The sequence below is a fragment of the Nomascus leucogenys genome, chromosome 12, assembly GCF_006542625.1.
Source record: "Nomascus leucogenys isolate Asia chromosome 12, Asia_NLE_v1, whole genome shotgun sequence".
Classification (NCBI taxonomy): domain Eukaryota; kingdom Metazoa; phylum Chordata; class Mammalia; order Primates; family Hylobatidae; genus Nomascus; species Nomascus leucogenys.
This window is the reverse complement of record NC_044392.1, coordinates 12,866,030-12,889,086: the sequence shown is the minus strand read 5'-3', so window position 1 is coordinate 12,889,086 and position 23,057 is coordinate 12,866,030. Positions and strand designations below refer to the sequence as shown.

General features: G+C 46.3%; 1 protein-coding gene across 10 annotated transcripts in view; it reads right to left on the bottom strand.

The window, feature by feature from the left end:
• ST3GAL3 (ST3 beta-galactoside alpha-2,3-sialyltransferase 3) overlaps positions 1-23,057 on the bottom strand; it is a 221,934-nt gene that overhangs the window by 29,867 nt on the left and 169,010 nt on the right. For 8 of the 10 annotated variants that reach the window (XM_030823706.1, XM_030823710.1, XM_030823712.1 and 5 more), the window contains 4 exons: positions 6,535-6,629; positions 2,716-2,779; positions 1,752-1,847; positions 1,288-1,474 (listed from right to left, as the gene is read on the bottom strand). In XM_030823706.1, the coding sequence (XP_030679566.1) occupies positions 1,288-1,474; positions 1,752-1,847; positions 2,716-2,779; positions 6,535-6,629 (442 nt within the window). Of the gene's footprint in view, positions 1-184; positions 270-1,287; positions 1,475-1,751; positions 1,848-2,715; positions 2,780-6,534; positions 6,630-23,057 lie in introns of all 10 variants that reach the window. The other 2 variants (XM_030823713.1, XR_004032577.1) reach the window with 2 other exon arrangements.

Here is a 23,057-nt window from a genome sequence, read left to right as displayed (position 1 = left end):
TACTCCTGGAACCACTGTTATTTACCTGGTCTGTGTGGGCAGTGGGCCTGCTTGAAGCTGGGCCTGGCTTCTGCTGCCTGGCCCTTTCCTCCCCTTTGGGGAGGTGGACTGGACACTGTGGAGCCCAGCTGTCTCATCCAGTCTGGTTCTGAAATGGATTCCCCTTCCCCACTGTCCCACCTACCTGAATTTCTGGACCTGACTTCTGTCTTCTCTCTTGCTTCCTACCTACTTGACACTGCCTGTACTTGGCCTTGCTTGGGAAAGAGCTGTGGAGTTAAACCAAATTGCACTGAGACCCTACAGGCAAGAGAAGCTGTTCCCACTCCCAACTCTTCTCTAAACCTCCAGAAAGAACAATTAGCTTCTCACTGCAGGCAGAGGGCCGTCTGTCATCCTCCTCCTCTAATAAGAGGCTTGGGTATTAGAAGATGAATGGCCTGAGCTCTGCAGTACCCCACCCCTGGGGCTGCTGGTGACAGCTGGCTGTGGGGGAGTGGGCCTGGACAAGTTCACGGATGTCCCTGCAGGCCCAGAGCTGGGAAGTTGAGGTCTCGGGAGGGAACTCAGTGGTGGTCTCCTAAAGAACAGTTGACCTTACTCTGCCACATAAGCGCCCTAAAGAAATGGGCCCAGACCCTTACCTGCTTAGAACAGTCAGTAGAACCTGATCATTCCCAATGATTAGACTCAGTGGCAGGTTGGGGATTCAGCTATAAGTCAGTGGTAAAAGTACAAAGTGGAAACAGGCCAGGACTTCTAAGTTTGGGAGCTGGCACTCTCAAGTTGAGGGGTCTGCTGTCCTAGAACCCAGGCTGAGAAAGAGGGCAGGGACCCCTAAGACCAGAGCCAGAGAGACCTTACAGAGGACAAGAGGGGGCAAGGCAGGCAGCTACAAGGTCAGGGCAGGAGAGTAGAAAGATTGGGAGTGATATGAAGTCTGGCCTGAGAGGCAGAGCTTTCCTCGGCCAGGAGATCCAAGGCCAGGGAAGGGCCCCTGGGGCTGCTGGGGTCTGACTACAGAAGGCTGAGAAAGGATCTGCACCTGGGCACCTGGAAGCAGGTAGCAAGTTTCAGGCATATTGGCTCCCGGAGTTTGGCCAGTAACCCTGGCAATCTCCTGACGTCTTTGCCCCCTGGTTGCCATTGGGTGATTTCGGCTTTGGGTCATTAATGCTTGTTTTGAAGGTTCTTACTCGTTCTTTGCTGCATTCAAGGGGCGGGACTGCTTAGGAGTTACGGAAGGCCAGGGCAAGAGGGCAAGGAGCTGGTGCCAGGAGAGCTTACCACTCTCTCCTTGTAGACGATGTATTTCAACCACTTAAAGTCCTGCCACTTGAAGCCGGCGAGGACAAAGAGAGAATCGCGCTCGTACTGCTCAGGCCGCTGCATGGCGCCCTCGGGGTAGGTGATGCGCAGTGTCGTTTTGCTGCCCACGTCCTTCTCAAAGCCTTTCACTGGTGCTGAATTCAGTCTACAGAGAGCAGGCCCACTCAGAGCCTGGGCCTGTGTTTGGGAAGGCACCATGACCCCAGAATATCCCAGGCACGGAGAATAGGGAGTCCAGGTCACCTGGACCTATTCTCCCCAGGTGCCACCCCTAGTTGTCTGTTCCAAAGCCCTCCAACCCAGAGTTCTTGAGGCTTCCATTGACCTCCAGCCCAACTAGCCAGCCAGACAGTTCTCAATGGACTCGGGACTAAGGGTTGGGGCCAGGACACTCACCCGAGGTGCCATTTTGGGGAGCTCACCTCACCACAATGTCATAGTCGTCAATTCGTGACCCCAGAGACTTGTTGGCAAGAACGCCTCCATTGCCCACGATGATGCAGCGGCGGCAGCGGAGGCTGAGGGGAGAGAGGCGGAGACCTCTGTACAGAGAGCTGCCCACCAGGTCTCTTCCCCTGCTCCTTTGGCCCTTGACCCCACGCCCTTGCCCAGGACCGGGCTGGGATAGAGGAAGAAGACCAATGGGCTTCTGGCAGCATTTCTGAGAGAAGGCCTGAACCATACAATGGGTAGCTGGGCCCTGAGACTCTCCAGCATCTCTATCTAGGCCCTGACACTTCCCCAGGAAAACAGGGCCATGGAAAGGTTGGGTGCCAGGCCTAGGTGGTGAGGAGGGAGCTTTGGTAAGATGACATTCTAGGGTAAAGCTTCCCCAAGGGGTAGTGGTGTTTAGGCAGGCTTCAGGGGAGAGGGAAAAGTGGGCAGAGCTTGGGGCTATACCAGGAAAGCAAGAAAAGGGGAACAGGACAGGAGGCTCTAGGACTCAAGACTCCCAGCAGCCACTAGAGAGCTCACCCATCTTGCTTCTCCCATCCCTGACCCTGGGGCTTCCCGCTCTAGGGTCTGTTGGTTTGGGAGCTGTCACTGCCTTCTGGACTTAAGCCTTGCCCCCTTCACCTGCCCCTGCCACCCAGGCCCTCAGTCCCATTGCTGGGCTAGTCCCAGTCCCAGTGTCTTCAGTTCTTACCCTCAAACCTCTGGTATCTGAGGCCTTGGATGTCTTGCCAAGTGCTGACAGCCCGTGGGGGTGCAAGTCAGGTGGAGTGGTTCCACTTACCTGCTCCACCCACCCTGTGTGTGTACTGTATGTGCATGTGTGGATGTGCTGGAGAAACTGCCCATGTCCAGGGAAGGCCAGGTGGGCCTCAACACCTCTGCCCACCACCAGGCAGCGGCGGGTAGGAGGCTGCGCAGTGTGTGGCTCACCTGTCCAAGGCAGGGGTCAGGCGGTACTCTTTGGTGACTGACAAGATGGCTTTGATCAGATTGTCTGCAGACAGAGGAGAGAGGTTTCTGTTACAGGGTCACTTATGTTCCTATAAAATGTTTACTGATAATCCTACTGGAAGGCACAAGTTCCTAGGAGCTAGAGTGAAAGTGGAAGTGGAGAGAGCTCTGGACACAAGGATGTGTTGGGCCACTGCCCTGACTTTCTTCCTGAGAAAGGAAGTGAAGGCAGGAAACAGACAGGCATATCACTGCCGGGAGCCCGTCGCTAACACTGGCACGCAGCTTCTCTCCCAGGCTTCTGGGAGGCTCATCTGGTTTTCTGAGGCTCTGTAGTCAGGCCCCAGGACATGCATTCCTAGGCCAGGTGCTTCCCTGGAAGCTGGAGCACGCAGTCTCCCTGGAATGGGAGCACCCGCTCAGAGCTAGAGACCACCTTGTACTTATCTCTGTGCTCCCACCCAGCAGATACCAGGAAACAAATGAGGAGACACCTAGCAACTGAAGAGCTCACCACGTGCCTCATTATCTGACTTCCCCTTTCCCTCACTTCCTCCCACTCACATTGCCAAGCCTGAATCCTGCTCTTTGCCAGGCTGTCTTTACCTCCTCACCTCTTTACTCCCTGAGCCTGGCTCTGCCCACCTGCACTCCACTCAGCAAAGACCCCCATTGACTTCTGTGCTCTCAGACCTGTGCCCACTATTTAGACCTCATCTCCTTGACCTCTCTCTGGCTTTGGCAATAAGGACTGCTCTTCCAAACTCTGGTATCATGAGAGCACTATAGTATGATGTATAGTGAATAGCAAGGGTATTGGCTTTGGAGTCAAATACCAGCTGTGCTCTGTGACCTTATATAAATCATTTCCTTTCTTTGAGCTTTAGTTTCCTCATCTCTAAAATGAAAGTAATTCCTATTTTGTGGAGTTGTTAGGAAGATACAAAATAATGTACATAAAGACCTAAAAATAAAGTAAACTGGTATCACCATAATGGAGAGTATCTTAATAACATCAAATAACCACAAAGATGTGCATACACTAAGATCCTACAACTATGCCCCTAGGCGCGGAGTGTTGAAAAAGTCACACACTTGCTCCAGGAGACATGCAAGAGTGTTCGCTGATGAACTGTTTGTAATAGCAAAATGTTGGAGGCAAGCTGAATGTCCACCAAAAAAAAAAAACAGATTAAATGTGGTGTATGAAATCCTATACGGCCGTTAAAAAAAAAATCAATGACCTACAGCTGTATGTACCAATATAGATAAATCTCAAAAACATATTCAAAAAAAATGAAGAATATACATACACATATACACAAATATATGTACATATAATGACACCATTTGTAAAGTCTAAAGACATGTAAGAGCGGTACCGTATTTCTAATAAATATATAAATATGTAGTGAAAATACATAAACAAGCCCGGGTGTGGTGGCTCACACCTGTAATCCCAGCACTTTGGGAGGCGAAGGAGGGAGGATTGCTTGAGCTCAGGAGTTTGAGACCAGCTTGGGCAACATGGTTAAACCCTGTTTCTACAAAAAAATACAAAAATTAGTCAGGAGTGCTAGTGTGTGCTTGTAGTCCCAGCTACTTGGGGAGCTGAGGTGAGAGGATTGCTTGAGCGCTGGAGTTGAGGTTGCAGTGAGTCGAGTGTGTGCTACTGCACTCCAGCCTGGGTGACAAAGCAAGACCCTGTCTCAAACATATATAAACAAGGCATAAGAATGCCAACACTGAAGCCAGGATAATGCAAAATAATGGCTTCCTGGGGAAGGAAGAGAATGGAGTGGGAAGGGCCCCACAGAAGCTTTAATTGTGTCTCATATTTTATTTCTTCAGCTGGGTAGAAGGTACATCAATGCTCATTATTCCTAGTATTTTTTGTATGCTTGAAATATTTCATGTAAAGAAAAGATGTCTCCAAAATTAAAAATAACAAACATACTTTTTTAAAGGAAGCAGAGGTAGCTGAGAGGTCATGTTAAGGACTGAGAAGTATCCCTTGGATTTCTCCGGGACACGGAGCAGTTTCACTGGAATGGTGGGGTGGGATGGGCAGGGATGCAGATATTCTTCAGGAGTAAATGGTGAGAAAGAGGAGGCAGTAGGTGCAGTTAATCCTTCCAGAAGTTGAGTGAGAATGGGGCAGGGAAACAAACCTTTAAGCAATGTTCTACACTAAGTGCCTTCAGAGATACCCTATGGTGGGCTTTAGGAAAGGCCACAGATTCCCTCCTTTTCCCACTTCCGATTTCACCTTTAAGGAAGAACATATTGCTACCAAAATTAGCCAAGGTCAAAGATATGGATTGGGCTTTGTTTTCTAGGAGGAGAACCTCAGCAGAAAGAGCATACATGAGCAGATGCTCTCTGCTTGCTGGCCGATGGGCTCCATATCGAACTTCCCTGGCCTTTGTAGCTATCCCATCTGAGTCTCGAGTGCAGATTCAAGAGAGAAGAGTGGCCTTCTTGGCTGCCTGCACCCAGGGAAAAGGGGTTCTTCATATGGTTTAACCCGACCCATTAGATTTGTCCTTGGAGGTCTGAGGTCAAAGCTGCAGTTCAGCAGTGTTTTTCCTGGCCACTGTCTTCTTTTCAGGGAGAGGTAGTCTGGCTGAGTAGAGGGTTCAAGTATTCTTGGGTCTCCTGGCCAAATGGTATCACCCCTTTAGCAGTTATTTTATATAATTCTGACCACAACTTTACACAGTAGTATTATTCTCTCCATTTAACTGCCGACGGAACTAAAGCACAGACAGGCAACTTGTCCAGGGTCACAGCTAGTAAAGAGGCAGTATGGGGATCTGATCCCTCTCTGCCTGACCCATAAGTCCAGATTATTTTCCACCAAGCCATGAAATAGCACAGAACTTGACAAAGAAGCAGAATTCTTCAACTACTAGGGATGGGAAAGTCTTAAGTTAGGAGGGAGCTGTGTGGGTGAGGTCCCCAAGGCAATAGAAGGGGAGTTTGTGACAGTGTAGGGGAAAGGTTAGCCTTGGACAGGATAAGGAAGGGTTGGAAGGGAGACAAGGTTCAGGTGAAAAATATCAGGATGGGCTGATAGAGGGGCGTGGGGCACTCTTGGGGGACAGTCCGTGTTTTCTCTGGGAATGTCCCTACTATACCTAGTACTCTAGTGTTCCTGTCTACAGCACACCTTTTCTGTGCTCTCACAGCTCCTTATACTTCCCTCACCAGAGCTCTGCACTCGAGTATCTGAATCTCCGCTACACTGGAGCTTTTTGAGGAGAGGAAACAATCTGTCTACTTCACTGTTGTATACTTAGCCCCTGGCAAAGTGGTGGGCTGTGTGTAAATATTCCATTAAAGAAGAAGCCGGGCATGGTGGCCCATGCCTGTAGCCCCAGCACTTTAGGCAGATCACTTGAGTCCAGGAGTTTGAGATTAACCTGGACAACATGGTAAAACCCTGTCTCTACTAAAAATACAAATAAAAAATTAGCCAGGCATGGTGGTGCATGCCTATGGTCCCAGCTACTCAGGAGGCTGAGGTAGGAGGATCTTAAAAGGTGGAGATTGTGTGAGCCGAGATCATGCCACTGCACTTTAGCCTGGGTGACAGAGCAAGGATCTATCTCAAAAAAAAAAAAAAAAAAAAAAAAAAAAAAAAAAAGGAAGGGAAAAAGGTAGAGAAGATTTGTTGAGAGTAGAGGAAGGGTGGATTCTCAGCATGGGGACTTCGGAGGATGCAGCCTTGTCCCGAAGGATAGGGAGACAGTCAGGGGGATGAGATGCTAACGTAGGTCAGGGTTCCCAACATACCTTGACCTTTGATCCCAAAAGGTGGCACAAACTCCCGGATTCTAGCCCACTTGCGAAAGGAATCATCCAGGAACATGGGTGCTGGCTTGGAGAACCTGGAATATAACAGGGCTGTTAAGGAGGATCACAAAAACGCAACAGTCTGGAGTACTGGTGGCACTTCTGTGCGTCGGTCTTGGCTAAGGATCTGCTGGAAGCCTCCTCTGCATTCTGGCATACCCCCCTGCACCCAGCCTGTTCACTGGGTAGCTGTTGAGGGGTTTGACAGATCTTGTTCAATGGAGCCTGAGTCTGAGGGAGTAGGCCTGGTCCGTCTTTATTTGGCCAGCTGTAGGAGTGGAGAGACAAGATTTGCTCAGCAAGGATCAATTTCTCAGAGTTGGAAGCTCTCTGGAAGGTTGTGCAGGCATCCATCAAATAGTCACTGCTGCCCACACTGTTCCTGCAATCTGGGAACACAGAGATGAAACACTGTCCAGTTGAGCAGAAATATATCCAAAAATACAGCCAGTACATGGAGACAGATTTTGGAGAGAATTCTGGGAAGTGGACCACCCTCAGTGAGGAAGAAGGAGAATTCATGGTGGGAGGGCAAAGCAGGTTAAAAGCTACAGGAGACAGAAGTTTGGTAGGGAAGAGAAAGAAAAAGCAGAGTCCTCGGAGGCAGGGCCGAGGGGAGAGGGTTCAGACCAGTAGGAATTTGAGTGCATTTGCTGGTGGAGAGAAGGAAAGAGAGGAGGCTAAGTTCCTGTGGAACTGAGGAGTGACCCAGAGCTTCAGGGGAAGGGTTGATCTGGGCCTGGAGGGGAGATAGGGGGAAAGGCGAGAGAAGGAGGGTGAAGTGATGCTGAGCTGGGCTGAAAGAACAGGCAAGTCTTACTCTTCTTGGAATGGGCAGGGAGGGGACAGTCTTGGGGAGGAGGAGATGAAGTCTGAAGGGAGGCAAAGGGAAATGAGGAAGAGGGAGAAGGTGCAGCAGGAATTGAGCTCTTCAGAGATGACTGGAGAGCACAACTTCACATGGGCGCTAGCACCCTGCTTTGAAGGCCCTTTTCAGGGAAGCTGGCAGCCCCAAAGATGGCCAGTTCCTGATCACTCACTGTGTGCTGAGAATTCTGCCATGGGGCCTCTCAGGACCTTCCTGGCCATAAGTGAATGTGTGGAGGCCTGGGCCTCCGTGGCTCTGTGTTGTTATTTCTAACTCACCCTGAATCAGCCACTGAATAACTGGAGGCTGTAGGGGTGGCCCTCCAAGCCCAGAAGCAACCACAGCATGGATTTCTCATCCCTATCATCACTAACACCATTATAACCAGCAGTCCCAGGAGGAACAGTATCAGTTATCACTCAGAGGTCTGGTATTATTAGAGATTTTGACATGAACTTGAAAGAGGCAAAAAACTTTGAATCCTGCTCCCTCCCCCATCACTCTTGCTAGGAAGATGTCAACACTTGGGAGCAATGAGCTGGGTCCCAGCAACTGAGTCAGTGCACTCCCACTACCACTCCATGTAAAAGAGTAATGCATATTTCTTGTGCCAAGTATATAAAATCTACATAAATTAATATATTTGATGTTTTGCCAGAGGCTCTGAGGATCCTGGTCATGGTCTATGTGTAATATCAAAGCAAACATGGTCCCTGGATAAGCCTGCACCAAGAACCTCTTCTTCTGTGTCAGGACTGAGCTTATAAAATTTCTGGAAAGTTTCTTTCAGAGTCAAGCTTGGACAGGATTTTATCTGCTTTCCAATATGTACTAGATGTCATATGCTAATAAAATATGCCTAAGATCTAGCCAAATGATCTCGACAGTTTTTTTTCCTTTTCCTCTGCTTTCTTTTTATTCAGATGATTGGAAAGTTCGGTAAGTTTTACTTTTAAAAACACCTCATTTTTTGTGCAACCTGTATCGTGTTAATTTTGGAAAAAATACAGACAAGCACACATAAAAGATAAAAATACCCGTAATTGTACGACACAGAGATAATTAACCTTATGGTATACATCCAAACTGATTTTCCTTTTCCTATATTATTTTGTAGATTGCTTTGTAGACTGCCTTTCTCCTGCTATACAGAGACTGTAGTCCCAGCTATCTGGGAGGCTGAGGCGGGAGGATCACGTGAGCTCAGGGGGTTGAGGCTGCAGTGAGGTCAGATCACACCACTGCACTCCAGCCTGGGTGACAGTGTGAGACCTTGCCTCAAAAAAAAAAAAAAAATTATTGATCAAGATTGGGTTCAGGCTGGGCCCAGTGGCTCGTGCCTCCAATCCCAGCACTTTGGGAGGCCAAGGCAGGTGGATCACCTGAGGTCAGGAGTTTGAGACCAGCCTGGCTAACATGGCGAAACTCCGTCTCTACTAAAAATACAAAAATTAGCCAGGCATGGTGGGCACGCTGGTAGTCCCAGCGACTTGGGAGGCTGAGGCAGGAAAGTCACTTGAACCCGGGAGGTAGAGGTTGCAGTGAGCCGAGATCACGCCACTGCACTACAGCCTGGGCGACAGAGCGAGACTCCATCTCAAATTTAAAAAAAGACTAGGTTCAAGTGTTCTTGGCTAGAACTGATAAAAGTTCTCAGTGGCTCTGCACAGAATGCTTGTAGCAGCCACTGAGGATCACCGCCTAGATCCATCCTTTCTTTAGGAGATGCTACAGTACTTCTATAAACTTTCTCTCACTAACTCTTTGGTAGCAGTCCTACAGAAAAGATGAGATAAAATGCTTAATTTTCCCCCTTATTTACCCATTTGCAGAATAATGAGCTGATTCCTTAGCAGCCTCCAAAGATGATTAATGAGGCTTTATGTTTTAATCTTTAGGAATTCAGACATTTTCATGTATTTGATATATGTCAATCTACTGTAATTTTTGTAGCCATTATTCTTATTTATTTATTTATTATTATTTTTTTTTTGAGATGGAGTTTTGTTCTTGTTGCCCAGGCTGGAGTGCAACGGTGCGATCTCAGCTCACTGCAACCTCTGCCTCCTGGGTTCAAGTGATTCTCCTGCCTCAGCCTCCTGAGTAGCTGGGATTACAGGCACCTGCCATCATGCCCGGTTAATTTTGTATTTTAAGTAGAGACGAGGTTTCACTATGTTGGTCAGGCTGATCTTGAACTCCTGACCTCAGGTGATCCGCCCGCCTTGGCCTCCCAAAGTGCTGGGATTACAGGCGTGAGCCACTGAGCCCAGCCAATCATTATTTTTTGATGCTCAGATTATCCCATCTTTGGCCAGTGGAGTCTTTTCAATTTGGCTCCTGAATCTTCTGCACACATCCTAGTAATCTTTGATAATGTCCTGGCTTTCTTGTATGAAAAGATTTTTGAGGCTGATCTTGTACATTTCTTGCCCCGACTTGGAATCAGTCATTTTCCCAAGGAACCCTGGTTCCTTTTAACTGGTAATGGTATTTACAGATCACCATCAGAGTAGCTAGGGAAGCTCATGTTGTTATGGGTTAGTCATTATTTCCAGGCTCGTCAAAACTAGAACATACACATATTTCCTACTTCTACGTATAAGGTTATTTGTCCTGTAGAGTGCCCCATATTCCATATTTTCCCAGTTGCATTCAGATATTGTTGAGCATGTTCATCTGTCCCATATACATCTGTTACCCAGGCTGGAGTGCAGTGGCGTGAACACGGCTCACTGTAACCCCAAACTCCTGGGCTCAAGTGATCCTCCCACCTCAGCCTCCCAAGTAGCTAGGACTACACACATCCACCCCCATACCCAGGTGAGTTCTCATTTTATTTTTATCTTTGGTAGAGATGAGGTCTCACTATGTTGCCCAGGGTGGTCTTGAACTCCTGGGCTTAAGTGATCTTCCTGCCTCAGGCTCCCAAAGTGCTGGGATTATAGGTGTGAGCCACCATGCTCAGCCTCAAACACTTTCCACTTCGTCTCTCTCTTTTATCAGGCCTTTGGCTTTGGATTTTCTTTCTGTAGCTGCTCTTTCTATTCCTTGAATGATTCAGCCAGCTCTCCTCTAACACTTCCTGCTAGTTAGGTGCATCTCTTTGCAAAGGGAACTCATTTTTTCCTCCGGTGTATATATTTTTAAACTTTTCATTATGGAAAATTTCACATATAAAAAGGCAGAAAAAATAGTACTGTCAACCATGCCACCCCCATCACCCACATTCAGCAATTTTCAATCATGGTCAATTTTGTTTCTTTTATACCCCATCCACTTTCTTTGTATACTATTTTGAAAATTCCCAGACATTATGCCATTTCATCCATAAAATATTTCAGCATTATTTTCTAAAAGATAAGCACACCTTAAAACATAAACCATACCTAAACAACCTTTCTTAAAACATTATCACACCTAAAATTTTAACTATAATTTTTTTTGAGATGGGCTCTTGCTCTGTCGCCCAGGCTAGAGTACAGTGGTGTGGTCTTTGTTTACTACAACCTCAAACTCTTGGGCTCAAGCGTTCCTTCCACCTCAGCCTCCTGCGTAGCTGGGACTACAGGCATGTGCCACCACACCTGGCTTATTTTTTATTTTTTGTAGAGATGGAGTCTCACTATATTGCTCAGGGTGGGAATTAATTTTTTGAGGAAAAGAATACATCATTCATTTGTAACTAGTATTTCCAATTCAAAATTAGGATTATAAGATTTGTATTCATCTTCTTTTTCTTTTTTAAAACAGCTTTATGATATATAATTCACACAGCAAAAAATTGTTTACCTACTATATTTGACTTTATATTTGTATCTCTTTTAAGCTGATATCCTTGTTTCCAGTGACATTAACACAATTACCTTTTTTGCTTGATCCTAACATATACATATAGAAAATGTATATAATGGTTTCAGAAAAACAATACTAGTATACTACTAACACTACCATTACTAAAAACAATTTAAGGTTCCTTTGCAGTTCTTTCTGCCTTAGGGTATACCCCACTAGAAGAACAGACAAATTACTTTGCATTTGCCAGTTGAAATAATTCTGCTGAGTTTAATTTATCAATGACATGATACATAGTTAGGTTCATTTGTTTCATTCTGCTTTTGCTTTTAAAGGAGAGCTTTTCCCTCATTTTAATTGATTTTGTTTAATGATTATATAGAGTTTTGCATAGTTACACAATTAAATTCACAAACGAAATATATTCAAAGAAGTCTAGCTTTCATCTCTGTCAGCCTGTTACTTCTAGTCCCATACAGTATTCATTTTTATTAGTTTTATTGTATCCTTTTTGTTTTCTTGATATAATAAATGAAACGTGTGTGTGTGTGTGTGTGTGTGTGTGTGTCTGTGTGTGTGTGTGTGTATTCCTGTTCCCTTCTTTATTCACTAAAAATGTAACACAGTATACATACTGTTTTGTCTACTTTTCTTTTTTTACTAAACAATATATCCTGGTGAGCACTCCATTATAATTACATACTCGATAATACTCCATGATTGATTATGTACCTTATTTTATTCAATCAATCTCCTGGGTTGTTTCCAGTCTTTTGTAAAGCAGGTTCTACTAGTAGTGGTTACAATGAATAACTTAATGCATATGTCTTTTCTATTTGCCAATGTATCTTTGAAATAGATTCCTAAAAGTGGGTTTGCTGGATCAAAGGGAAAGTGTGTATCTTTAATCTTGCTCCATACTACCAAATTCCCCTCCACAGGGATTGTGCCATTTTGCAATACCCACCAGTGATGTATGAAAGTGCCACTCCCCCATAGCCCCCATAACATCACCAAGAGTACATTGTCAAACATTTCGATTTTGTTAGTCTGATAGAAAAAAAATAGTATTTCACTGTCATCTTAATTTGCATTTCTTTTGTTATGAGTGGAATTTAGCATTATTTCATATATGGAAGGGCCATTTGCAGTTCTTTTTCTGTAAACTTTATTCGTATCTCTTGCCTATTTTTTAGGTATTTTTTTCTTTTCTTTTTTTAAAGTTCTTTATATATTTAATATATAAACTCTCTGAGAGACAGTTATAAATATTTCCCCTTGTTTGTTTATTTATTTACTTGGGTTATGGTGTTTTCTTTTATTTCCCCCCTCATTTTTGCAAAATATTTTTATTTTTTCTCAAAGCAGGAGGCAGAAAGCTGCTGCTATGGTCACTCTTGGCCTCCAACACAATAGGTTTTTGTTGTTGTTGTTGTTGTTGTTTTAAGTCAAATTTATCAGTCTTTGCCCTATTGCTTCTGGAGTTTGAGTCATAGGAAAGTTTTTCTCATCCCCAGGTTATAGAGAAATTCATCCATATTTTTTTAGTACTTGTGTGTTTTCATGTTTTACATTTAAATCTCTGGTCTATTCTGGTTGGTGTAAAGACCTGATCCAATTTTATCTAGTTCCATATGACTAACAAAGACCTCTCTTTACCTGTTCTAAGACTATCCTGTGGCTTTTCTTCACCTTTTCTTAGGAGATTTGCATGCTTGTTTTTTTTCCTGGTTTCCCCTCCTTGTATCATTGATTGCAGCTGCATGGATTCAAGGACTGTTCCCTCAACATGTCCTGTGCTGTGCTCTAGCCTCTTCCTCCTTCTCTTGGCCACAGGCATGCTTTCAAGGTGATGGGGAGATCAGGTTTCAAGATGGGAACAAGGACTTGCAACACTCTACATTCTTGTTACCCTAGAACTCCCAGAAAGGACAGTGGTGGATGTGGAATTTCTAACAATCACAGCCAGCACCATAACTTTCCCCAACATCATCCTCACCTCCATTACTACATCACCATCACTTTTATTACCAAGTTTCAACCGATCATCTACCAACTCTGCCATATTCATTCAAGGTTTCAGCATCTGTCTCATATTCTATGCAAACCCAATTCTTGCTCAATTATTTTCAGAGACTTCAATGCCTACTACAACTCTGGCCTCGAAGATGACTTACTTGACTCCAGTGACCCCCTCATCTTCACTCCACGTCAGGCACTCAGTCCCACAGCCACATTCTGAAACTGTTCATCACTTTGAGAATATTAATCTCCAGTACTCTCTGAATGCAATTTCTTCATGTTCTATTTTCTCTTTCTCTCCTTTGCTTTCTTCACTCCAAACCCACTTGATTTCTATACATACTTCTAGTCTATTATCTCTCTTGGCTAGATCCCATCCATCTCCTCAGTCTCACTCTTGCCAGGGTCCTGTACTCCTTGGTTCCACTGTCCTTTTGTCCCACACATTAGGCAAAATCCAACCAGAGATTTATCTAATCTTACACTGTTGTACCTTTTATACTTGAGGGGCTGTGAGAACATACACACATACACACTAAAATGCACTGACGCCACCACAGATTTATGAGGCGCTAGGCCCTCAACTTTGCTCAGCAGCTATTCCAAACATTCCCTACTCTCCATAAACTCTATCCTTTTCCAACTCTCTTTAAGCAGGTATCTTTTCTCTTACCTCACAGAAAAACCAAGACCAACAGATAGGTACTCCCTCAGCTTCTGGCTTCCTTACCCACAAATCTATCAGACCCTTTACCTATTCTTAAATTTGGCCTATTACTCCAACCCTATGATACCAAAGCAGATCTTTCTATCATGCTATGGATTCCATTTCTGTTTCTCTTTATGCACACAATAAGGCTCAGGTCTCTCCCCTGTGAAAACAAACAAATTCGACAAAGCTTCCTGGCCATGTACCCACTTTAGCTACCAGCCTCTCTTTCATCCCTTCATGGCAAAATTTCTAGGAAGAGCAGTGGATATTCTCTCTCCACTTCCTCATCTCCTAGTCACCCGCCAATCTAATGCAATCTAGATTTTACTCCCCTGGGACTACTGTTATATATATCTATATATATATATATATCGATATATATCTATATATAGATATATATCTATATATCGATATATATCGATAGATATATATATAGATATATATATAGATATATATATATACTCCCAGCGCAGCACTATTTGTAGACATGTCCGTCTTCTTGCATTTACACATACATTATCTCTGCCTGAAATGTACACCTCTGCTCTATTTCCCAACCACTTTCCTTCTTTATTTGCCTGGAAAAAATGCATTCTTATTCTTAAAAAAAATTTTAATAGGTACACAATAATTGTACATATTTATGGAGTACAAAGTGATGTTGTGATACATATAATGTATTGTGATCCAATCAGGGTAATTAGCATATCCATCATCTCAAACATTTATCATTTCTTATTTATTTTTAGACAGAGTCTCGCTCTGTTGCCCAGGCTGGAGTGCAGTGGTGTGATCTTGGCTCACTGCAACCTATGCCTCCCAGGTTCAAGCGATTCTCCTGCCTCAGCCTCACAAGTAGCTGGAACTACAGGTGTGCACCACCACGCCCAGCTAATTTTTGTATTTTTAGTAGAGACAGGGTTTCGCCATGTTGGCTAGGCTGGTTTCAAACTCCTGACCTCAGGTGATCTGCCTGCCTCAGCCTCCCAAAGTGTTGGGATGACAGGCATGAGCCACTGCACCCGGCCAACATTTATCATTTCTTTGTGTTGAGAACATTCAATATCTTCCTTCTAGCTATTTGAAACTATATATTATTGTTAACTACAATCACTCTAGAGTGCCATGGAACACTATAATTTATTCCTCCTATCTAGCTGTGATTTTGTATAATTTAACAAGTCTCTCCATATTTCTCCCTCCCCAGCCTCTGGCATCCTCTGTTCTGTTTCATTCTTATTAAGCTGAAAGACTACTTCCTCAGGACAGTCTCCCCTGACTCCCCCAGGGAGGCTTGCACTCTTCCTCCAGTGTTCCCACTGTACTTTGTTCATCCCCTGTGAGGTGGGTTGGCACCTGCAGAGGCCTTGGAAAATGGGCTGGGGCCTATAAACAACAGGAAATGTGGGGGTGGGGCGATGGTAGAGATGGTGTGTGTGTGTGTTAATTATGCAGGTGGCCTAACCTCAGGCTATGCCTGGAACAGAATCCAGGGGCTTCCGTCCAGACCAGTGTGCCAGTTTGGGGGCCTGGCCAGGGTGGAGGTGGCCCTTAAGGTATAGAATGACTAGTCAGACTAGCGGGGGTGTGGGACGCCTGACCTGCTTGCCCTGGCCTAGGGGGTAGCAGGGCAGGGTGGGGCAGGCTCCAAAAGACAGGCCCCAGCCCGCCAGCCCCGCCAGCACCCCGGCACGCGAGGCAACCTCAGGATCAGGTTTCAGCAGGGTGTGTGTGAGTGCGTGAGAAGGACCCGGGGAAGGAGGAGACGGAAGTTGCACTGGAACTTGCCTATCCTTTCTCCTTAGATCCTACAGCCTAGTAGTTTGGGGGTTTTGGGCCCTGGGAGAGTACATGCTGAGTGTGGATCTGACCCCTGTGTCTCTCACAGCATAGGTGGAACCTCAGGAGCCAGGAGGCTGCCCTGCTCGCAGACCTGTAGACTGAAAGAGGACTATGATTAGGCACAAGGGTCAGGCTAACCAGCCAGGAAAGGCAACCTGGGGCCCTCCTAAGAGATCTTCCAGCTCACTTAATGCTCAAAAATGTGGCTAAGGTGCAGCGTATAAGGTGAATGTCCTCAACGCTGGCTCATCAACCTAAACCACGTTCTGAGGCTTGGAATATTAAGCCTGTATCCACAGACTGACAAGAAAGCTGACTGGTCTTATTTAGGAGTGAGGTGAGGGAGGCGTTATGTGTGGGCACCAGCAGATCTAGGGTAGGGTCTTCCTCCTAGTTCCTACCAACCCAACTGAAAGAGGTGCTTCCAGATATGCTTCCAGATACGGGTTTGCTGGATTAGGGTAAGAGATGGCTTCAGCTTGACATCTGTGCCTGGTTGGTTGGGTGGCCAGCCTTTTAGCCACTTCTCCCAATGACTGTGATGAGTGCAAGCAGCCCATGAGACAAAGGGAAGGCAGAGTCCAGCAATGAGTTCTTAGACCAGGGACCACAGCACATCAGTCCGTTATATTCAACCACAGGCCTTGGCTCCCACAAGGTGAGACTGTCATCCAACAGGATGAAGCCAAATCCTACAGATCCACCTTCCTAGAACCTTCTCTGAGTAGTGGTGGGATAGACATAACGTAGGGAGATGGGTGTTCGAGAGTCTACATGGTCTTGCTTGGGATCTAGCTGCTGCAGCCCCACCATAAAGGGCCATGCACAGGAAGAGCCTGGTGTATGTCTAAGCAAGTAATGCGAACACTTTCTAAATGCCCTGTCAAATATATGTCTTGCTGTGTTCCCCTTGCTGACCCCTTGAATGAATCCCATGGGAGATGGGTCCTATGGGAGAGCAGGAGTCGAAGGAGAAAGGATGGTAAGTTATCGTATGTCCTGAGAGAGGCAGCTCAGAGGTAAAGAGACAAACATCAGGTGCCAACCAACAGGTACTATTCCAAGCCTGTTCAAGAAGCTCTTGCTTCCGTATCTTACACGGGACTAGACGGAGCTGGAAAACACAGCCCCATCCAACAACTGCTTGCCTACTCAGTGCTAGGTCCTGTGCCGAGTACCAGCTCGGAACCTAAAAGTAAATTAGCCTCGGTCCTTTCCTCAAGAAGCTAGTGGTAGAGACAGGTAGAGAAATAATCATAAGAAAATATATGTCCACATTCTATATTCTGGAATAGCATCCTATATTTTGGTACAAAGGTCACTGACCAAATTGAGGTTACTGCAAAGACTTCTCAAAGGAGATAACAGCAAAGCTGAGCTAAGCCTTGAAAGACAAGTAAATAAATGTAAGCCTGGTGGAGAATGTTGAGAAGGGTAGTTGTAAGACAAAGGCACAGAAGAGAAGAGAATCATAAGTAACTGTCCCTTCAAGATACTGAGAGAGAATGCTGAGGCTGGAGGAGGGAAGCAGCCCCCATCAAGGGCAGAGGAGCTTCAGCCTGGCACCCTCCCCACCCCGCACCCTTGTAACTCTGCCCTCTAGTTCCACCCAGGCAGGTGGAGCAATGTGTGAGGAAGAATGAGCGGTCAAGTGCATTCTGACTAGGTGTAAACAAAGCAGCTGAGATGCAAATACTGCACAGAAGGAAAAGGCCAGGCAGGGCGTGCATCAGCACTGCAGGGCCGGCCTGGTGCCTGAGGCTGTGTCAGGACCAATTTCAAGCTGGATCATCACTGGTACTTTCAGGCACTCAGTTCATGCTCTTTCTTGTTGGCATGTTGCAGTGGATATCCACATCTTTTCCCCTGTCTTCTACAATAGCATCGCCCTTTTCATTCCATATGCTCTTGGTTTGGCTGATCCCCACCACTGCCACTGGGATGGGCACATGTCTGGGCCGACCAATCAGGAGACCGCTTCCTAAGTGGCTCAAGAATGGGCACCTGGCCAGGCATGGTGTCTCATGCCTGTAATCCCAGCACTTTAGGAGGCTGAGGTGGGAGGACTGTTTGAACCTAGGAGTTTGAGACCAGCCTAGTCAACACAGTGAGACCCTGTCACTATGAAAAAAAAAATTGAAAAATTTAGCCAGTCATGGTAGTGCACGCCTGTAGTCCCAGTTACTTGGGAGGTCGAGGCAGGAGGACCGCTTGAGCCTGGAAGGGTCAAGGCTGCAGTGAGCTACGATCTTGCCACTGTACTCCAGCCTGGGCAACAGAGTGAGAGCCTGTCTCAAAAATAAATAAATAAATAAATAAATAAATAAATAAATAAATAAATAGAATAGGCACTTGACCTAAGTGCTATGCACCATGGTCTTCTCTGAGATTTCATATTTGGACACTGGGGGCTGTGGGACTCTCTTTTTTTCTCTAAGATAGTGAGCTATACAAACCATGCAAGCCTAGAACAGGGTCAGGCAAACTACAGCTTATAGGCCAGCTGCCTGTTTCTATAAATAAAGTTTTATTTTATTGGAATACAGCCACACCTATTCATTTAAACAATGTATGGCTGCTTTTGTCCTACAACAGCAGGCACCTGTGACAGAGACTATATGGCCCACAAAGCCAAAAACATCTACTATCTGGCCTTTTAAGAAAAACAATGTGCCAACTTCGAGCTTAGAACTGCTGGAGACATCTTCTATGGCTGTAGGAAGAAAGACACTGTTTGAGTCCTAGATTCAGGTTGGCCTAAAGATAGTTCAGGTCCTGAACTTCACAGTTATGTAAACTAATACAATTTCCTTTTTGCTTGAATTAGTTTGACATGGGATCTTACCAACTGCAACTGCTACCTAGAAGGTAAAGGTTAAGCTCTTCAGTCTGATTTACAAGGCTCCTGTCTACCTCTCCAGCCTCAGATACCCACTCTTCTCCTCCCTTTCCCTACGCTTTAGCCCCGTACAACTACATATAATTTCCAGAGTCTGCTAGGCTCTTTAACGCCTCTATGCCTCTATACCACTGTTCCCTCTGCCTGGGGTTCTTGTCTCCTTATCATTCACATGCTGAACTTCTGCTCATTCCTCAAGATTGGACTGCAGCATCTCTACCTCTCTGAGGTCTTCCCTGAGCCACACAGGGCTGACCAAACCCTCCTCTGGGTCATCAGTGTTCTTTGTGCACAGTGACCTCTTAGCACATGCTAATGTTATTGCCCAGTTCCCCAGCAGGCTGTGTGGCACCCCTGGCTCACAGCCAAGCACATAGCAGGTGCTCAGCAAATGCCTGTGAGCTGCAAGAGACAGGAGCAGCTTGGGGTGACAGCCTCCACCATGTGGATCTTCCAGGGCTAATCCAGGCCAATTCCTGCTCACCTGTGGCGGTCTGGGGACCGACTCTGTGTGGATCCTCATGGACACTTTGATCTCCCTGTTCCAAAGCACCAGGCTTCCAGTGATGTTTCCAATGTTCACAGATACCCCCACCCCCCATTCTGAAATACTGCCAGCTACTGCCCCCACCCCGCCTGCCTAGGAACTGTGGCCACATCTGTGTCCAGACAGGCTGGAGCCACATGCATGACACGTTTGACAGGCAGGGAGGCCTGTGCTGAAGGAGGAGAGGAGAGGCTGAGCCAGAGGCCCTCAAGGGGGCAGTGCCTGGGCTCCTGCTGACAGGCTCCCACTGACTCTGCTGACAGCCTGTGCCTTGTGTAGAGGAAGGAGGGAGGGAAGTGGGGAACGTAGGGGAGGAAACTGTGAGCTGAGAAGCTGCCATGACAGGCAGGCGCCCCTGCCCCAGGAAAAGCCTGGTTGATGGCCAGATTGTCTGCAGAGGCCACATAACCCAAAGCCCAAAGGCACGGTCCTGTTAGTGATCAGTATCTACCGTCTGTGTCTCTAATATGTGCTAAGCTCCAGCTTATCTCAGGCTCTGTGCTAGTCACTGGGAATATAAAAAGCTCAGAGGCTGGGTGTGGTGGCTCACGCCTGTAATCCCAACACTTTGGGAGGCTGAGGTGGGTGGATCACCTGAGGTCGGGAGTTCAAGACCAGCCTGGCCAACATGGTGAAACCCTGTCTCTACCGAAAATACAAAAATTAGCTGGGCATAGTGGTGGGCGTCTGTAATCCCAGCTACTTGGGAGGCTGAGGCAGGAGAATCACTTGAACCCGGGAGGAGGAGGTTGCAGTGAGCTGAGATAGCGCCATTGCACTCTAGTCTGGGTGACAGAGTGAGACTCTGTCTCAAAGAAAAAAAAAAAAAAAAAGAACTCAGAGTCCCTGCCTTGGTGGATAATAGGTGAGGCAGCCAAACTGAGAGGCAGTTATGAAATATATGATCAACGTCACAATAATAACAACAGTAATAATAGCAATGACAACTGAGTTCTTACTGCATTCCTGGCACTGTCTAAGTGCTCTCTCCATTTTCGTATTTAATCTCACAATGACCTCAGGATGGGCACTATTTATATCCACGTTCGTATTAACCGCATTGCTTCTGGTAATACATGAAAGTCACTGGCCCCTTAGGGAACACACTATCGGGGAATGGAGAGGACAGAACCAACTGCAGGGATTGAGGAGGGAAAGAAGTGAGAAAGTGTTCAAGACAGAGATCAGACAATTTCTAAAGAGACTTGGTAGTGAAGGAGAGGACCCAAGTGGAATGGAGGCTGGAGATGAAGTGGGATGGTGAAGAACTGAGATGTTTGTATTCAGATGGAAAGGAGACAAGCGGAGAGAGGGAGGGGGTAGGTGACAGCAGGCGTGAAGCCTGGGAGGAGAGGAAGGGGATAGATCCAGAGTATGAGGGGAGGAACACAGAAGACAGGATATCTTTTCCCTGGAAAGGGAGGAGGAAGTGAAGATGGCTACTCTGATAGGTGAGCTTAGAGGTATGGAGAACCTGAGAAAATGCTCACCAGATCAACTCTTTTCCCTGGGAAGATTTGAGGTTGTGGTGTGAGGGTGTAGACTGTAGGGACTTATGAATAGGAAAGATTTGGGACAGTCACCATGGTAAGTCACACTGACCTGTTAGCACTTAGCACATGCTAATGTTATTGCCCAGTTCCCCAGCAGACTTTGTGGCACCCCTAGCTCTCAGCCAAGTACACAGCAGGTGCTCCGTAAATGCCTGTGGGCTGCAAGAGACAGGAGCAGCTTGGGGTGACAGCCTCCACCATGTGGATTTTCCAGGGCCAACCAGACCAATTCATGCTCCCCTGGGACAGGGACAAGGATTGCTAAGCTGTCCGCAGAGGCTACAGAGCATGAAGCCACAGTAGTGCCAAGGCTGTGTTTGTGTGTCGCCAAGGCAATGGTGCCAAGCAGCCCAGAAGTAGAAGCAGGAAAAGTCGGATGGATCCAACCACGTTTGGGCCCTGCTGTAGCAGGTTTGATGGAAGGACAGGAGTATGATGGGATTCAAAGCAGTGGTGAGAGTACCAGTGATACGCAGGGTCACAGTGCAGGAGCAGCGGCTCTGGCTTTGATGGTGAGGAAGGCAGGGGCCAAGCTAATACCCAGGGGCCAAGCTAAAACCCTTTGATCAAGCCAAAACCCAGGAGTCATTCTTTTTTCTCTTTTAGTCCCATATTCCCAGATCCTCACAAAGAGCAACACCTATTTTACAAACAAATCTCTCTCTTGACGATTGGATGGCATCCCTTGGAGTCATTTCTTGATTCACCTCTTTTTCTTGGCTGCCTCTCATCCAATTCATCAGCAAGTCTTGTTAATACAATCACTAAACATATTCTAAATTCACCCACTTACCTCTCTCCACTGCTAAGGCCCTAGTCCAAATAATCATTTCTGGACCACTATGATGGTCAATGTGCAGCTTCCGCTCTTGTCTTTCTCTCACAGTCCATTCTCTCGAGGAGGCCAGCATGATAAATCATCAACCATACCATGCCAACCATGCCATGAAGGTTCGAACCTTCCCACTGTCTCCAAATAAAGCCAAACCACAGGTTAAAGGGCCCAATGCTCACATCTCACCTCACCCCAGATCCTCCTCCTTCCTCACCCTGTTACAGCATACTGGCCTTCTGTCCAGTCCTTAAATACAAACCTTTTTCTGAGTCTGGACCTTTCCAGAACAGCTCTGCATCTTCCCAAGGCTGGTTCTATGTTTTCATTCAGATTTCTGTTCAAATGTCACCTCCTCAGGGACATCTTCTCTGACTCTTCTGTCTAAAGTGGGTTTGCTGCCACAGTCATTCTCTAACATGTCATCTTCTCTTGCTTTCTCCGTAAGCAAGTATCACTCTTTGTGCATTGCTTCCTGTCTCCCATGTGCACTTGTTTGTTATTATCTGGAGGGTGTAAGCTCCATGTGAACAGGAGCTGCCCATTCTGTTCACTGTCATGCCCCCCAGTACTTAGAATTGTGCCTAGCATAAAAGGTGCTGAATAAATATTTGGTAAGTGAGATCAGAGATCTGCCTTCCACCAAATCTACAAAACTACTGTGTCTGCTCTTCTCTATTGATAAAACTGAGCAAAATTCTATTCTTCTATCAAAGATCAATATTTCCACATGGGAAACGTCTTCCTATCTCAGAGTAAAGGCTGACATCCTTACAACAGCCTATAAGGCCATCTATGATCTCCCTCACCCCAACTTCTTCTCTGGTCTCATCTCCTACTACTCTCCCTCTGTTCACAGTCCCCCAGCCACACTCCTTGCTGCCTTAGGGCCTTGACTAGAGCTGTTTCCTCTGCCTGGAATGTTCTTCCTCAGACATACATTTGGCCCATTCCTCGCCTCCTTCCAGTCTTTATTCAAATCTCTCATTTCCCATGAGGCCAACCCTCACCATCCTATTTAATAATGCAACTTGCTCCTGTCACCTTGCCATACTTTCTTTCTTCCCATGGCATTTATCTTGTGGTAATTTACTAAATATTTTACTTCTTAGTTGTTTATTGCTTGTGTTTTTCCGGTAGGATGTACACTTCCTAAAGTAAGATTTTGAGATGAGGACATAATCCTGGATTATCTAGGTGAGCCCTAACAGCACTGTGAATCCTTAGAGGAGAGAGGTGGAGTGAGATTTGACCACACACAGACGAAAAGGCAATGTGACCACAGGTCAAGACTGGAGAGATGCGACCACGAGACAAGAGATGCTAGCAGTTGCCAGAGGCAGAAGAGGTGAGAGATGGATATGCCCTAGAGCATCTGGAGGGAGCCCAGCCC